An 18,215-nucleotide genomic window follows, 5' to 3' on the forward strand; every position below is an offset into this window, starting at 1 on the left:
TAATACATAAACGATAATTTAAAAATACACATCATAATACAAGGGGCCATTCTGCATTATGAGTATTGAGTATATATATAGTATATATATAGTATTATGAGCCTTTGCTGTAAATACTTTTTACATTTTGAATGCAGGACTTTGTGTTATAACTACTATTAATGAAATACATGAGAGGTCAGCAACCTTTACAATATGAACTACCATTCTTAATTTTCTTGGTAATCAGTGTGCTATATTAGCATTGAAATTAATATAAGGTTAAACTTTGACAAGACATCAAAATATAAAAATGAGCAAATTTGTAATATTATTCCATCCATATGGGTAAGTGAGTAGCAACATTTTAAAAAAAAAACTCCCATAATCAGGACAGGACAACTTTTTTGCTTTCCATACTCACACAGGGACATTTGATAAATTTAGCCATGTCTACCTCATTATTAAAAGTTTTCTCATGTTTTGTCTCATAATAGCATTTTGCAATAAACGTTCAGTAAACAAATTTTGATGTCATAAAGTATACACAGTGAGGTCCCTTTTGAACACATGACCCCACTTTTCTGTCCACAAGGGCGGGAATTCCTGAACCTTCACTTTAGCTTCCTCAGATGTTAGCAGCCGGCCATCATCATCTACTGGGCCTGTAGCAGCAGTAATTTTTTTTCTGGCAACCAGTACTAGCAAATCAGATTAAATATATTGCAGTACTATAAGCAAGGTGATATAGTGCATTTTTTAAAATCTAATTTTAGGAGCTAGCAGTGTGCCCTTAATGACTATTTCATTGTTCTTTTGTGTTTACACCAGCAATATGCAGTCATGATTGAGTGTAAGAGTCAAATGGCTGAAGATGGAAAACAACACTTAAGGATCTAATATTAGGGGGTTTAAACACAAAATCAACCACCGCCAGAGAAATCTTTGCATGTAAGCTATGAATTTAAAATAGCTTCAGTGTTTCTAAGAATCTGTACAGTGTTACAATACATAATATCATGATACTTGGTTGTATCAATATTTTCTTATAAACCTAATTCCTGCTGACAGCAGTTATGATGCTTATTATGAAAAGTGTTATATCTGCAGAGGGAAACTACGTATAAGGAAAGAATTAACAGTGCTGGCATCAGTAAGGTCTCATATTTCACATCTGTGTGTGTGTGTGTGTGTGTGTGTGTGTGTGTGTGTGTGTGTGTGTGTGTGTGTGTGTGTGTGTGTGTGTGTGTGACGACAAGTGCGTAGACAGATTGGCAGAAGACCTACAGGTCAGAAAGCACCAGGTAGAACAATGGATGTGTTGTATCCACAGGCATACTGAGACTAGAGCAGCAGGAAGAAGGAAAACCAAATGAAAAAGGTTAAAGCGGAGAACTGTACGGAGCAAAAGAAGATGTCCAGTGCAAAATGAAGACATACGGCTGAGTACACGTGTGCGTAATTCTATTACACACTAATTCAGTGAAGTCAACAGATGAAGCAAGGAGACGGAGATAGAGGGAGGCGGGTGAAAGAGAGTTCAGAGAGATAAAACAGAGACTGAGGGAGACAAAAGGCAGACAAGTAGCTACACAAACAGAATGTGTGTGAGTGTTTGGTGAGTCTTTTCTTCGTGCCTGGTCTGAGTCCACACTGTGCCCACTGCCCACTCAGAACATCCAATGACCTCTGACCCCTGCAACCCACTCCACCCACTACTTATCTTCTCCTTTATTCCCTGTCTCACCCACTCTTCTTCTCCTCTCTTTCTTCCCTTGCTCTGTCCTTTCAACCCGTCAACTCATGATTTGCTCCTCTGGGTGCTGATGCATGATGGTGGAAGACAATTATGAACCAAAAAAATGGAGGGGTGTGCAAGTGGGTGATTCAGAGCTGGGCTTCCCTGTGTGTCAGCAGGGGAGATCACAACCCAGGAGTCTCCAGTATATGTGTGTGTGTGTGTGAGTGTGTGAGTTTGTAGGCATGACAGCGAGGCAGTCTGACAGTTTGTCAAACTATTAACAGTAAACACAAACCACCTACACACAAACACACACCCATGCATTGTGCACGGTGAGTCATGTGCTGACAAACGATGATGAAGATGAAGATGACGATGGTTACAGCTGTGATTACACTGCGATACCAAAGTTGTTATTGATGAAAATGGCAGCTGCAATGATTATGACGATGATGGGGCTGATGATAATTAGGCCGCTAATGATGATTGCCAGTCTGCTCTCAATCTCTGATTTGGATATATCACTTTTTCTTTACTGCTATTGATACTATATCAGAGAGGGAAACAGGAAGAGAGGAAGAGTCTCAACACTCGCATTAATCATTCCACATGCATCGGCAAAGATGCATGCCATTATTTCGTCTATAAATAGAAATGCTGTATCTGTGGCATTGCTGAGTGCCCCTACCCTTACCCACACGAACACACACCTATGAGCATGATCCATACACACAACCCACTGTATTTACACACAGCTACACTTAAGGGTCCAGTGTGTAGGATTTAGGTGAATATATTGGTGAATACATAATCAGTATGTTTTTTTTCTTGGTGTATAGTCACCTGAAAATAAGAATTGTTGTGTTTTTGTTACCTTAGAATGAGCCATTTATATCTCCACAGAGAGCATGTCCTCATCTATCAAGTCTGCTATGTTGCACCGCCATATTTTTTTACAGTAACCTAGAACGATCACACCAAACACTGGCTCTAGGGGGGCATTTGTGTTTTTGCATCGAACACAGTAGTTGCCAGCCTCTCTGCTGATGAGCAAAAAAACCTCTTGAGAATCTGAATCTTAAGGTATCAGAGAAAAAAAGATGAGCACACATTAGCAGGAAATGGGCTAACAACCCATCTGCAAAGTGGAAACACTGATTTGTAAAATGAAACTGCTTTATTCAGGGCCAGTGTCACAGACAAGGTTAAGCCTGGTGCCAGAATAAAATGCTCATTTAAGCTCTCTAAACTTACAGGGACTTGCACAGACAAATCTTAAAGACTCGTAGGTTTAGCCCGCTTGGGGTTAAACTAAGTCAGTTCCAAGAGAAAGGATCAGAGTGACTCTAGGACTAAATTAGGCTTAAATTAATCCCCCAAGGAAACAGGTTAAACTTCTGCTGAACTATGTTTATGAGAGAGCATGGATTACTTGGAATATCTAAATGAAGACAATAATCCATTGAATAAAAAATTTAAAGAATGACTGTTCACACTCATGAATATCCACATTACAAAACTTTTTTTTTTTTTTTTTACACAATTTATAGCCTTCATTTTTGCTGGTAATAACAACTGTCTTATTACTGTAATTTTTTTGGATTACAGCTCTCTCCCCCAACTTCATTTCTGATTCAGCCTGTTGAATTCTCTCTTTCTTCATTTTATACTTTTTTTATACTTGTGGTTTTATTCTGTTTTGTTTTTTTTAACATCTTAATTCTGGTCACCATTTGCTTCAGTTTTGGGACATGACTGCAACATGAAAGCCATTTAAATGTAGTTTAACTCGTCCATATTAAGGCCTACCCCTATCTTATAGCCCCTATCTGTTTGTGAGACCAGCACCTGGTCCTTTTGTTTTGGAGAGGAAGAGACCTCTGGATAATTCAGCACCAGTTTAAAACCTTCTGAACAATGAACACTGAAGGAATCCTTATCAGGAGCTCATGCTTCACACATGGCAGACGTTTTTGCTGGGTGCAATCTGCACTCCTCGTCATTGGATGTCACTAAGTCCCCCTAAATCCTTCACGCTGCTATTTTAATGTCATCATTTTGTGAAGAGGAACATATAAATGTGCACCATGTCAGAGTTTCAATGAAATATTTGGCAGACTGACTGTGTGAGATCAAAAGATAACGAGAGAGTGAGAAGGATGTACTATGCAAAATAAAGCTCCTGTAACTGTCATTTACATTAAGATAAAGTGCCCGGTGTAGATAGGAGCCCCACTCAAACTCTATGTGTGTGTTTCTGTGTGCACTTTCTACTTTCCTCTGTTTGCAGAGCTGTCCTGAGGAAACACACCTGTCCCTGCCCTCTGAGCATATTATTGCACGCACGCACACACACCCACACACACACACAAACACACAGATATCCCTGTATCTTTGAGAGGACCCCTCTGACATAATGCATCTTCTTGCCCCTTACCCAAACCTTAAACATCACAACCAAATGCCGAACCAAAACCATTAACCTAACCAAAACCTAACTGTAACCTAAACCTTAAAAGGAAGTGATGGCCGGCCAAACCGTCCTCACTCTGTTGGTTAAAAATGTGTTTTGGTCCTCAAAATGTAGCAAAGACAGGAACAAACACCAGCTGATGCAGACATTATACACCTTCTGCACACACAGGACATACCCTGAGGAATCACACAGGCAAATGAGGCCAATTTACACAATCCTTGACTGTTTACAACACACAAAGACCCTGCCCCACAGGTACAAAGATACAGCAGACTGAGGGGGGCTGGGAAAACCCCTTTACAGTTGATGCTCCTCCACGCCTCTATTCACACAGACACACACCCATGCATGCACACACACACACACTAATTTATTTAACAAAGCAAACACCTGGTGGCTGGCTCACAACCGTCAGACCCGGATACACCAGCAGGAACGTACACACACAGATTTACACAGAAGACAGTGTGTTTAATTTCTATCTCTATATATGGAGGGGGGCAATGTGTCTCAGAAGAAGTTACAGAAATAGGATTATTATGTCACATCCAAACAGAAAAGTTTGGTATAGGTTGATTATGTGGATGCAACCTCCCAAAAACAGCTGTGATGCCAAATCTGTCTTAAAGTCAAAGTGACAACACGACAAGAGATTTCGAGCCAGTTAAGCACAAAATTGCCAGTCAGTCAGCTCTGAGGCTAAGCTGGGACTTAAGTGTGCAACAACAATGTGAACTGCAAGTATAACTGTGATATCATATATCATATATCATTTTTTTTTAATTTATAGATCAGGGTTAACAATTTCTAACAATTCAGATCTAACAAGATCTAAAACCAGAGTGCTGCAGGTATGGGCCCTAAAACCCTGAGGTATTTTAGCACTCCCAGTTCGCTTATCTTGAAGTCAGTGTAAGAGACTTTCGTGTTTTTTTCTACAATATAAAATACATCTGTGGATTCCCCTCTCGTGTATTTTAAAGCTTTTCTGTTTCTGAAAAAAAGATGGCACCCTACAAGTGGCTAAATAAGACTAAAGAACGTCTTCACGCCAGACATGGTTGCATTGTTGTGATGGTGAGGATGAAGTCATGTGACCATGGTATTGTTTGTTTGTAGTTTAACATCATCTTTATACTTCTGACAATTGCATTTACACTTAAAAAATTATAACAGTGGTGTTCATTTGTGAATGGTTTTGCTGTTTTTTTGTTTGCCACTGAGCTTTTTTTTTTTTTACAATAATCCAAAACCCAATGAAAAAATCCCATTGACTTTTTGTTAAGGGAACCAGTGCAATTTTAACTTCCACGTGGGCTAAGAAAAAAAAATCATCCCTGTAGCACTCTATTTTTGTTAAATTTAAAAGATCTAGAATAAATCGCAATGTCCAGGTAGTGTGAGTGAAAGTTCTTCACTATTTATTTAAGTATTTATATATGACCTAAGTATATGTGTATGAATGTATCAGGCAACTTCAGCCAGGCTTGAGAAAGACAGATCACCTGAGCCAACAAACTACAGTTATGACTTACAGAACATCATTTTCTTCAAATTACTGATGATCTTAACAATGTCCCAAAATATAAAAAAAGGAGCAGAGAGTTGTGCACTTTTAATCCTAACTTGTGTGAAAACTGCTTTAATCATCTATTTCTATTCATGTATGTTTTTGCATCAAAAGTGCTGAGTATTTTTTTCCTCCGGGTCTCAGTCTAGGAACACTAACAAAGCATTATTAATAATGGTGCTCAGATAAAACGTGTTAGCAGCATGGCTTAAAGGGACCCTGCTGTCCTGATGACGCCTTCGCATCGACTCCCAAGACAAACATTCGCATTTGAGACAAACTGCCACAACTGCTGTTTGACTAGATAACAAAGTTTGCACACCAACTACTTTCACATGGCTGTCACATTATTATCTCACCTTAACAATTATCAGGATCTGATGCAATTTTTTTCCACCTGGTGCACCCTTTTAATGTCAAAATGTACAATAAGTACATTTTGCAGTTTTAGGGCTGGTTAAATGCTAAGTTAAAAAAAACACCTACAAATACTGACAGATAATCACAAGTTATCAAAATTATGTATTTAACCTGCATATTTTGTCATTAAACCCAAATATATTCAAACTAGGTGAATATGAAATAGAGAAAAGCAGCAACTCCTCAAATGTCAGAAGCTGTAAGCACTGAATCAAAAACTTAAATTCATAACTGCACTCATGATTTTATTTTCTGTTGACATTCAGCTAATCAACTGTTCCTTTCAGCCGTAGTCACTTCTATTGTCCATTGTACCATTTCAACTTTTGTTCACTTCCCTGTGCTGTGTTAAATACTTGCACAAACTGTATGCAAAACCAGCTTCAGAGAAGTCAACAAAGTAAGCCAACATATTATACTCAACACTACCTAATGTGCTTTAGGGAAGACACTTAAAAATCGTTTCACCGGCAGGGAATATGGGTGTCACAAGAGAATTAAGCCTGCCTCCTGAAGCTCTCACTCTTTTAGTGTGCATCTAATATGAATTCACAACTCCACCACTGTGCACATTTATAAATAGATGAGTGAATCTAACACAGGATGTGTTCACTGACTTGTGATTAAAAAAATTAACTGCAGGCTTAATAGTTGCAATTTTAGCAACATATTGTAACGATTTACAGGGTTCCCACACATTTACATGTAACACTTTTCAAAACTTTTGAAGGAACCATAACACTTTTTTTTTCTCGGCACAGTCTTTTCAAACATATTATCCGCAGAAGACAACTGTTACAATTTCATTACACACATCAAAATTATATGACTTTACCAAAACTTTCAATGGTTTGAACTCATTCCACAACGTTATTGTGAAATCACAAACCTTTCCTGGTTTTCCATGACTGTGAGAACCCAGTATCTGTGCAAATTCTTTTATGTGCTTATATAGTGTGCTGCTGTGTCATCCATATATTTGCAATGCAATACTCAGTTAGCTGGTTGCTTCTGCTGCAACTAGCCTACTATGCAGGAAAAGAAGCAGCAGTTAGAGCGTGTCAGCAGTTTGAATCATATGGGAATTGAGAAATAAAAGCACCTCTGTGGCAACTGATAGTGCAGTGTTTTTGTTATCATTTCCTGCTATTAAATAATGCAGATCTTAACTATACTTTGTGACGCTTTTTAACATATTCTAAGGGACTTGCACTATTTCCTACCTTAATATAGTCTCACCTTAATTTTGTGGATGGACTTGCCCTCCTCCAGTACCTGGGTCCACACCGTGATGCCCCCGTTATTGAGGGTGATATTCCAGCCTTCCTCGCACAGACACTCCGCCTTGAAGCTGGCAAACGCCCGGTCGTCCGGGATGGTCACAGTCTGCCCAGACATGGCTCGTTGCCGGAGAGGGGAGGTGGTGGGAGACGAGAGGAGCGGGTTCTGACAGACAACTGGTGGGCCCTGAGGGGACACGGTGAGAGATGAAGGAGAGTAGCCACTCTTGTGCTTCTCCTCTGTGGGAATAAACTTGTCTAATTCAATTTCCTCCTTGCAAGAAGCTTTTGTGGGCTGCACCGCGTCTTGTGATGATCGGTGTGCGTGTGTGCGCGTGCTCAGGGAGGTCCAACAACCGCAATCCAGCCCGCACAAACTAATCAAACAGAGGTGCACGCAGGCACAGCCTACCACAGGTGAGCGCTCACAAAAATAAGGCAAACAAGTGTCAAAAAAACCAGATGGACGAATCAAATTAGGCTTTTCGTTGATCACGGTGGTTGAATAAGTTTCGGTCCGGTTCAGCAGTCCTCAGAAACAACCGCTCTTCAGACAAACCATATGTTTCTGTTTCCGCTCGTCTCTCTCCGTCTGTCTCTCTGGTTGTCCGGGTCTCCCTCTTATCTGTGCTCCCCTCTGTGTGTCTTTCTCTTTTTCTCTCTCAGTGGTGGTCTTCCGTGAGCTTATAATCATTCGCAGCGGCTCTCCATCGCTGCGTCGCTGCTGTGGCAGGTGGTGGAGGAGTCTGCGGTGAGAAATAAGAGGAAGAGGTGGAGGTGGAAGAGGGAGAGGAGGAGAGCCCAGGCTGAGGAGGCAGGCAGCGCAGGGACGGCTACGATGGAAACGCCTCCCTGTGCTGCCTTCACGTGCTCCTCGTAAAGCCCCCAGCTCTGCCTGAAAGACATTTTGTTCAATTCCTTTTTAAATATTGTGGGGGGGAAATTAGTTGCAATAACATAATTTTGTGAGGAATCAGTTGGTTCATAATTATGATATTTAAGCATATAACACTGAGGGAAAATGTGTTGGACCAATTTAATTTTTTATTAGTAATCAACTTAAAAACGTGTGTTCATAACTATGGTAAGAGTACAAAACACTTTAAAATAAAACAATTTATGGGGAATCAACTTAAAAATGTGGTCATATATATGGTTATTAAATACTTAATTACTATATTTATGAACACATTTTTTTTAAGTTGATAACTAGGTAGATAACTGACAAGTTGATTTGTTCCAACTAAGTTTTCCACATTATCGAACACACGTTTTGATTAATTACTAATAAATTAAAGTTTTACAAAAAAGATGTCACGTTATTTAAAGGAATTTTAAAATATAACTTAATTTAGTTAAGTTATATACTTAATGGAAAAAATACAATTAAAAGTGCTATCTATTCCTATATTTAGCCTATGTAATGCAATTTTATCATATTTAAAGGCCCGATGTGTACAATTTAGGGGTATCTATTGGCAGAAATGGTACAGACTATAATATTCATGGTTTCATCTGTTTATAACCACCTAAAAATAAATATTGTTGTGTTTTTTTAAATTTTATTTTAACCCTATATGGAACAGATTCTCTTTCATTGAGTCCAAAAAATCAAACACTGGCTCTAGAGTTGTCATGCTTGGGATCAATCTGGATCTCGAGACCACTTTTAGAGCGTTTCAGTCTCGTCTCAGAATCAAATGCATTTTGATACAGTCTTGTCTTGGTCTTAGACATAATGGACTCCAGATTTTCAATAAAGACCGGTCGAGACCAGAACAGATTTATTTTTTAACACAATTATTTTTTTTCCTACAGCTTAAACACGCAGACAGCTCCCGTTTGGTCACTCTCTTTGCTTGTTCCCGACTGTATTTGAACGCACTCCGCGCTATCACACCATTCACGCGCACCTTTTTATGAACTTGTTAGTTCACGGGGCAGCGGGAGCGCGCCTGGCTCTTGTTGGCTGACGTGTAAAGTGTTTGGGAGTCTTTCTGTCATCTTTTCTCACTGCTGGATATGCCAATAAAAGCAAGATATGAACTCACGTATTGACAACAATATGCATTTACATGTCCTACAATGCAATATGTTTTCAAGTGACTGTATCTTTTATATTCCCTCACTCTGCTCGCCTGTGTCCATCTATTTTTCACTCAGTCTGTGGTTGTCACTCATCCATCACTCTCCCTTTTTTCATCTTGAAGTGTGTAAAACCATTATTGGCCTCCTTCATTCAGTTTAATCTGTGGGTGTTCTCACGACATCTTGAGGCCCAAATAATCTGAAGTGCCCCTTACATTTTCCTTTTACAATCACACATTTGTGTAAAGATGCAAAACACAGAAAGGTCATGCAAAATTATTATGGGCGAAAATGTTTCTTTTTGGTGGTTGACAGGTGCTGTAGTGTAGCCAAAGTGCTGCCCATCACAGAGCAACTTTATCATTTAGGTGTGATCACTTTCTGCAAGCATGGACTTCACACTCTTTCTTTGCACAGGAGCAATACAGCTTTTTTGATGCTGATTGATTTCTTTTGAATAAACACAGTGAAAAAAACCCTAGTTCTCCATTGTCGACTTAAGCAAGACAGCAGACTTTTTGACAGCTGTGATCAGTAGTACAATTTATTCATTACATTGCTGTGATTCCCAGAACAGAGCCGTGGTAAATGTTATTAGTTGTACCTGTGATTTTGTTGAAACGTCTGCTGCGAAAAAAGGTCACTGAATTTGATTCATTTGGAAACCATAAAGAAACAAGAGCACTCTGATGATTCAGGCTGATTTATTCAGAAAGCATAGTAATGCATTAAGTGCAAAATTGACCAATTTAGGACAAGGAATAAAAGAAAAAAATGGTTGCAAAACTGCCAGTCAAATCCAATATATGAAGCCACCTTTCTTGCTCTCAAGTGAGACATTTCAATACAGTCCAATTTGTTATTCAGTATTTTTACATGATGACTAAAATGGCACTAAGGGAGACTTGCAAGCACCGAGCCATCGTTAATGAAATCAGTTTCACAGAGTCTGCAAACCAGTCTGGTCCCTGCAGCTGTGCAGCTGACTGCCTCAAAGCACAAATCTCAGCCATCACATCATTTCATTGTTGTCAAGATAAACACTGATCAGTGGAAACATTAAAACCACTGACTGTTGAGGTCAGTAACACCAGTCATCTTGTTAAAATGCAATGTTTTGTGGGAAAACTCTGGGTCCTGCATTGCATGTGGACTTGACAGGCACCACCTACTCTCGCACCATTACAGACCAAGTACATCCCCTCAATGCCATTTCTCCAGCCAGACATGGTGCCATGCAACATTGCAAAAACTGCCCAGGAATGGCCCAAGGAACATGCATTTTGGGTCATCTGGTCCCAAGTAGACAGCGCTAAATACAAGTGTAAACAACCACCAAGATGCATTGTGATCTGGTCACTCAAACCACTTGCCATGGTGGTCATTTGACCATATTTCTTTTGTGGTATAAATGCTAACACCATCCTGATGTATCCATAATAAAGCTATGTCATTAGTGCAAGGACTTGGTGGCTGTTTTGGCTATAGTGTGCAAACACTCTATAACTTACAAATTTTATGTCGAATTAGACAAAATGTTGTCTGACCATGCATCGTTTTGCACAATGGAAGAAGATGTGTAGAATTTCGCAGTAATGACATCTGAACACAGTTGGTCAGCAGGAGACACATGATAGACACAGGTGTGAACAGCAATGTGTCTGTCTGTCCACTACACAGAATATGGGGCCTTCTGGTACCCCAGAGGTCCTGTTTCTATAACTTTTTCCCCCATTAAAGTTTTTTTTGGGAGGAGTTTTTCCTCATACCCTGTGAGGGTCAAAGGACAGAGGGATGCTGTAAAGCCCTCTGAGGCATATCGTGATTTGTGATAATGGGCTTTATAAATAAAACCCTGGGCGAGGCTCAGCCATTGCACTCCGGATGTGCTGACCCTAGCAAATTCCCCAAATGTGGGAATGTTGACTGCATAATTTCTGGTAGTGGGGGACTGCGTTCGTGCTCTCCCTTGTTTTTTTTTTTTTGCCTGTCTGCAGCCAGTGTGAAGAGAACACTCGCCACAGTCAACACCCGCAAGGGTGTTGACTTGAGCGAGGAGCTCAAGGATGTCTTCACGGACATCTTCAACACGTCTCTGAACCAGGCTGTTGTTTTAGCATTCTTCAAAGTCACCATCATCATGCCTGTGCCAAAGAAGCTCAACCACTCCCAATCCCTACATCTAAAGCACCATCACACTGAGCACAGGAGCCCCCGAAAGGTTGTGTGCTCAGTCCCCTGCTCTTCACCCTGCTGACCCATAACTGCACGCCAACCTTCAGCAAGAGCCCCCCCACCTATCATGTGCACCTTCTACCACGGCACCATTGAGAGCATCCTGACCAGCTGCATCACTGTGTGGTACGGGAGCTGCACTGACTACAATCGGAAAACCCTGCAGCACATAGTGAACACAGCTGGAGTGTCTCACCTTCACTCCCCTCCCTCCTAGACATCTACAACACCCGCCTCATCTGCAAAGCAACCAGCATTGTGGGTGACTCCAGACACCCCTCACGCAGCCTCTTCAGCCTTTTGGGAGAAGGTACCGGAGCCTCCGTGCCCGCTCCACCAGACTCATGAACAGCTTCATCCATCAGGCTGTCAGGAAGCTGAACTCTCTCCCCTGTCTTCTACCCTCTGCCCCCAAAAACGTTGGACTCTGAACTCCTCCCAGCTCTTGCGAAAGCACAAAAGAACAGATCACCTTTAAATAATGCTGCTACCTTTTGTATCATAAATTGCACTACAAACTACTTGCACTATAAACTCTGTTTCTGCTGCTGTACTGTACATAACACATTACATTATTTCATAGTAAACCTGCCCTTTTTCTTTTTGCACCCACCAAACTGCACCATGTTGTACACTTATGAATATGTCTATATGTCCATAACATATGTTTGTATGTAAGTATGTATATACACCATGTCTATATTTTCTCTTTCTATTGCCTGATTAATTTATGTACATACATATTTTTAGCTTTTTTCTCTTTGTTTTTCTATTCTCTTTTTGACCTTTTATTATTTGCACTGTGGACATGGAGAGAAACGCAATTTCAATTCTTGTGTGTCTAACAAACATGTTAGAATTGACAGTAAAGGTGACTTTGATGACTTGAAAGGACTTGACTGTGTCTATGACTCAACAGGCAAGAACCAAGTCTGATCCATGATGGGGCCTATGACACATCAAAGCATGGACACAGGGCCTCTGGGGCTGTCCTGTGGTGTCTGACACTAGTGGCGTGTCCCATGGATGCTCAATCAGATTGGGACCATGCAAGTTTGGAGGCTGATGCCTTGAGCTCTTTGTCAAGTTCCTCGGACCATATACTTGAGCAGTTTTTGCGTGTGGCATGGCACATTGTCCTGCTGGGGGGCCACTTCCATGAGGGGGATACTTGATCTGTAACAATGTTTGTGAGGTTGATGTCAATCAAGTAGCATGTACATAATTGCCAGGACCCAAAGTTTCCCAGCAGGACATTGTATTGCAACAAGATGATCAATTTTATCCACTTCACCATTGATTTCAGTGTTGTGGCTGATCGTTATATAGTGAACGTGAGTTTTAAAAAATGCTTTAGAAACACATCGACAGCTCGGTGTGGGCAACTTCAGCTGTATTTTTTGGAGTGAATAGATGTATTGTCAGGTGTCTACAAAAGCAAACCCACACTGACATTTAGATGGGACTGCTGGTAAAGGTGCCAGTAGATTTATGATGGTGGAGCATGGTGCCCTCTATGATTCATGTGAGCCAGTAAGCCTTTTGCCAGCACACAACATACCCATCTAATAAATTACAGCCCACTCTTGTATACATCAGAGTAGTCTGGCTTGGGAAGTATTTCAGACACAAGAAAATGGCATTTTCAACAACACCGTTATTATTTTTTCCTGGAATACACTATTTTTTTCATAATAGTAGATGAAGATAAAAATGCCAACTGATTTCTGAACAATTTTGCCCTTGCCATTCCTGCTACTAAACAAAAGAGTCTTTCATTAACTGATTTGCTTTAAAATGTTGATAGACAACTTTCTGCATACATTTCTGCTGCAGCATCACATTTCTACAGGAAAATTTGCAGAAACTATACAGAAGCACATGACTCTCAAAATGCAGTTTCATCAAGATTTTAAAGACAAGCTGTTTCATTACTATCAGTAAAATCAAGCTACGTTTCTTGTGTAGGAAGTGATGATTTAATGTAATGTTTCCTCAAGCATGTATGCAAGCATGTGTGAACAACTTTTGTTCTTCCTGATACTAAAAAAAATTAGGTAATTTCAAGTCCATCAGGTTTTCAACAATGACTAGTCTTTTTATCCTCTGTTCTTTTTTTTGCAGTCACAACAATGCAGATCATGTATAAGCAAAAACTCACATCCTCAACACAATGGGGAGAATGTGCATCAACAATATCGCATACGGTAAATCCTGTTTGTCCAAGACCACGTGTAGAATATAGTTACGCTGGAGTTGTGCGTTGGTTCATCATCAGGAGCCATGTTGCTCTTACCCAAACATCACACTTCCCACAATGCCAAAAACTACACTGGGTGGTGCTACTCTCTGCATTTATGTCAGACCAATAGAAGGCTTACATTAACCAATAAATTTCTAACCAGAATTTTTTCTCTGGGACACATTTTTGTCATAAAGTATTTAACACCCTATTTATCACATTTTAATGACCTTCAGCTTTATGAACTAAAGGTAATTAATTTATAACAAAGAAAATAAACATCCATAAAACTGTCTCAGAGACAGTTACACTGTTAATGGGATGTGGTAGGACCCAAATGCAGCACAAAAGAGCAGGTAAGTAGTTGGTAATGACCTTATTTCATCTTTTGGCAGGTTAAATGAAGCACAGGTGAGTATAATCAGGTTGCAGGTAAGTAGGGACAGTTATCAGTTCTGGGGTGGAGCAGAGTTCATGAGTCGAGCAGAGCTCGTAGAGAGACTGGGGTGAGCTCACGTTCACAGGTGTTACTTCATAGCCTGAGTGGGGAAATTGTGAACGTGGAGCAGACGAGAAGGTGAATGCATCAGGTAAGTTGCAGAAACACTTACAGCATGGAGCTTGTGGGAAAAGCTGGGACTCCAGAGAGGGACAAGCAGGGCTCGTGGTCATTGAGGAAGCAAAGTTGGCGTCAGGCAGGCAGGTAGAGGAGCAGACAAATCCAGTAAGAGCAGGCTGCAGGGTCAACAAGGACATGCAGGGAATCAATGTACCCTCAGAACAACAAACACTGTCATAAAATAATAATAATAAAGCCGTCATTTTGTGTCTCCTTGTTGTTGTTGTTGTTTTATGTGTTATTTAGGTAATTTTGTCTTGTTGTTTTGTGTAAATGTATAGTCAGTTTTTGGTTGTTTTGCCTTTTGTAGCCTTTTTGCGTTATTGTGTCTTATATTGTATTATACTTGTATTAAAATAACTTACTTATAAGGTACCTTTTTGTTTCTGTGTGCAGTGATTGTGTGTCTTTTTTGTGTGTGTCAAAGTGTCTCTTTGTATTTTTTGCGTCTCTTTGTCATTTATGGTCGTTTTTCCCTTTTTCTGACTTTTTTTTCTCTTTTCAGTTTGTTTTGATCACTTTGCAGTCTATCTGTTTCTCTTTGTGATGATTCTGAGTCATTTTCTTGTTGGTTCATTTTAATTTGAGTGATAATTTGGAGGTGAAGGCCAGGGCACAGTAATCAGTAAATGGGTCTGTGGGTAAATCAGCATGTGATTACAGTAGGCTATAATGTCTACATTTTAAGCAGAAGCCTATTTATCGGTGGTTTAAAGCTTACCGTCTATTTTGTTCTACAGTTGTGTTGTCTTTGTTCCGGATTTGACCGGAATGATCAAATCATCCAGCCATTATCAGAATTATGCCTGAAATTTAAACCATTGGATTAAGACATTTCCCTGCAAGGCTATGTGTACTAAACATCAGCACAGTGCTGTGATGCCATCTGGCGGCCACGATCAACTATCAGAGGACAAATGCACTGACAAAACAACTGCTTGTGTCATCAAATATATGTCACGGTCAGGGTTCTTTCATGCTCAGGTCCAGTCGTACAGGCTACAATATACCCTATCCTACTGTGCGTATATGAAAGGACTAGAAATCCAAAAAGCTCTGTCCAGTCCGATACAGTAAACAAACTGCTCGCGATGTGCAACCAAAGGCCAGCTGTGACCGCGTCTCGTTTTGGTGAACAGCTGTTTAATATTATTGGCTACTGCAATACAGGATGACTATAGGCTACTGTAAATCAAATACAAATAGTTCAGACAAGGAAATTCAAAAGTAACCGTTAGCGTATGGCAACATTACGCGTGCGTAAAACAGGATCAACTGGAAGTTTGATTCAACATTTTCACAAATCTTTCTTGTTATTATTTCTATGTGTGTACCTCACTGCAGTTTAATCTGATTTCCGAACACATAAGTCTATAACATCTCGCCATTTCGCCCTCGCGCGTCACTTTTTTCCTCAGTGTATTTACACCAGAATGACTGATGTGGCAATTTTCTAAAAGGAAAGTCAAGATAAATGTTCAAATATATAGTTTATAGTATATATAGTTTGAAAATAAAAAAATGTAGATACAACTGTTTATTATTTTTGGAAATTTCCGCATTCATAAGAAGAATTGGTCAGACACTAAAGCAATATTCCTGCATTTTATTAATGATTTTGGGCAATAGATTTTTTTTAAAAATTCCATTTAAATGATCAGCCTATATGATGTAACCTTGCATTATGAAATTTTAATGTAATATTTTTTCTTTTTAGTTTTTGTCTTTTCGTTGTGTATTTTTTAATTTATTTTTGTTAATTTTGTCCTTTTCTGTATTTATATGCATTTTTGTAATGATCTTGTATTCAATCAATAAATGTAAAAAAAATCTCGCTGTGGTCACAAGTGTCAGACGTAGAACTTTCCAGTAAAACAACATTTCCCAGAATGCACCGCGCGTTCTGGTGACATCCACGCTACGATGATGAGAAGCGGTTGTTTTCGTCTCGGTTGTTGTAAGTAGCTGCTTGGAAATCAAGGTGTTACAGCCGTCAGATCGGAATCATCGCGGTGTCCCGGGCCTGTAGGGTATCCGTGTCCCCCTGGAGTTACTGCCAGACTGAGGGTTTGATCCCCCGCTTCGTTTTTGGTGAGTTTATCGCCATGTTATCGTCTATTCCCACCAGGCTAATTGCGCGAAGGTCGCGCAGCCTGTCACCGTGCAGTCGCGTGCTCCAGACCAGCGCAGGTGATGCTGCCTGTCAAGGCATCCGCGAGACACCGGCGGAGATCAACCGCAACCCAATCGTGTCCACCTCTCGGGTCTCTAGACGGGGGATTTTAGCCGAAGAGACGGCCGGTACTAGTGTAAACCCGGTGGTGCAGTTCCACCACCTCGCCCCTAGATGGCTGTCCAACCTGGAGAACCGCCGCAGCTCGTGGGCGGCTCTGGCCAGCAGGGGGCGCAACAACAACCAGTACTGGGAGGAGAGCGGGCAGAGCGGCGGAGGTGAGGGCCGCGGGACAGGTGGAGGAGCCAGCCGGGCAGGAGTGGCATCTGCCGGTGTGCTGTCTGCTGCAGCCGTGGCCTTCTGCCTCAAGAAAGACTCTGATAATAAAGGTAGACTTTATCAGCTGTTACATGGAATAATTGTTTTGTCTGTTCAACTGTGAAAAGTAATTATGTATTTTTACTCAAGTGCTGTATTTATGTACAATTTACAGGTACTTGAGTATTTCTATTTTATAAAACTTTATACTTTGACTTCACTACAATTCAGAGGTAAATATTGTATGTTTTACTCAACAGTTGTCTGTCACTAATGGGTATTAGTTTGATTTTGCATATTATAACATTATACATAATTGATGTATCCAGTACTATGCAAAAAATGAACCTAGTAGTCCACAGAATATGTAAAACTGGCTCCATGTTGTTGTAGTACTTGAGTATTGAATTTAGAACTTTTACTTGTAATGAACTTTTTTAGACTGTGGTATTTCTGCTTGAACCAAAGTAAAGGATAAAATACTTCCTCCATAACTGTCTAAAATATTGTAAATTGCTAATAATCTGGAGCATTTTTTGCACATATTCAAAAAATGCATGTAAGAAAGTAATGAAGAATTGGATTTGGCCTAAAAAACAGTATTCACATATCCTCAATGGTCTGTGTTCTTTTAATGTAATGTTTTCTGTATCTGTTTTTGCAACAAGGTGATGCTCTTCTGGAGGCAGCAAGGACCAATAACTCTGATGATGTGGCCAGGTACAACCCCCCCCTCACACACACACACACACACACACACACACTTAGTTAAAATTAGTTAGGAATCAGCAGGGCTTTGTAATATTACTGTAACATCACTAATGTCATATGACCTAGATGATTAAATTTTACATTTTTCCACGGCTGTGCTAAATGACTTCTTTAGCCATGAGATTTATATTTCTTGTTGAAAATATATGATGAGATATGATTTTTTTTTGTCTGAGACCATATCCACTGTCAGTAATTTTATTATGTACATATGTTAAGGTATTAAAGCAGAAAAAAGTGTTAATAATAATTTTATCTATCTCAACCTGTACTACATTTAATTCAATTTACTTGGGTAAAGAA

The 18,215-nt window shown here is 40.0% G+C and overlaps 2 protein-coding genes and 1 pseudogene across 3 annotated transcripts in view; 2 read left to right on the forward strand and 1 right to left on the reverse strand.

The window, feature by feature from the left end:
* Positions 1 to 18,215, reverse strand: part of stard10 (StAR related lipid transfer domain containing 10) — a 50,328-nt gene that overhangs the window by 12,204 nt on the left and 19,909 nt on the right. The window contains exons 3-4 of one of the 2 annotated variants that reach the window (XM_088078842.1): positions 14,643 to 14,766; positions 7,426 to 8,212 (exon numbers count right to left, since the gene is read on the reverse strand). In XM_088078842.1, the coding sequence (XP_087934968.1) occupies positions 7,426 to 7,584 (159 nt within the window). In that variant the 5' untranslated portion in view covers positions 7,585 to 8,212; positions 14,643 to 14,766. Of the gene's footprint in view, positions 1 to 7,425; positions 8,291 to 14,642; positions 14,767 to 18,215 lie in introns of those variants that run through there. The other variant, XM_088078843.1, reaches the window with a different exon arrangement.
* On the forward strand, positions 11,377 to 11,526 carry LOC121943823 (U1 spliceosomal RNA; annotated as a pseudogene).
* clpb (ClpB family mitochondrial disaggregase) overlaps positions 16,574 to 18,215 on the forward strand; it is a 41,273-nt gene continuing 39,631 nt past the window's right edge. Inside the window, exons 1-2 of the mRNA XM_042486063.2 lie at positions 16,574 to 17,212; positions 17,810 to 17,861. Of these exons, the coding sequence (XP_042341997.2) occupies positions 16,756 to 17,212; positions 17,810 to 17,861 (509 nt within the window). The 5' untranslated portion in view covers positions 16,574 to 16,755. The remainder of the gene's footprint in view (positions 17,213 to 17,809; positions 17,862 to 18,215) is intronic.

This window comes from Plectropomus leopardus, chromosome 6 (assembly GCF_026936395.1).
Source record: "Plectropomus leopardus strain MGB_pleo_1.0 chromosome 6, ASM2693639v1, whole genome shotgun sequence".
NCBI lineage: Eukaryota > Metazoa > Chordata > Actinopteri > Perciformes > Serranidae > Plectropomus > Plectropomus leopardus.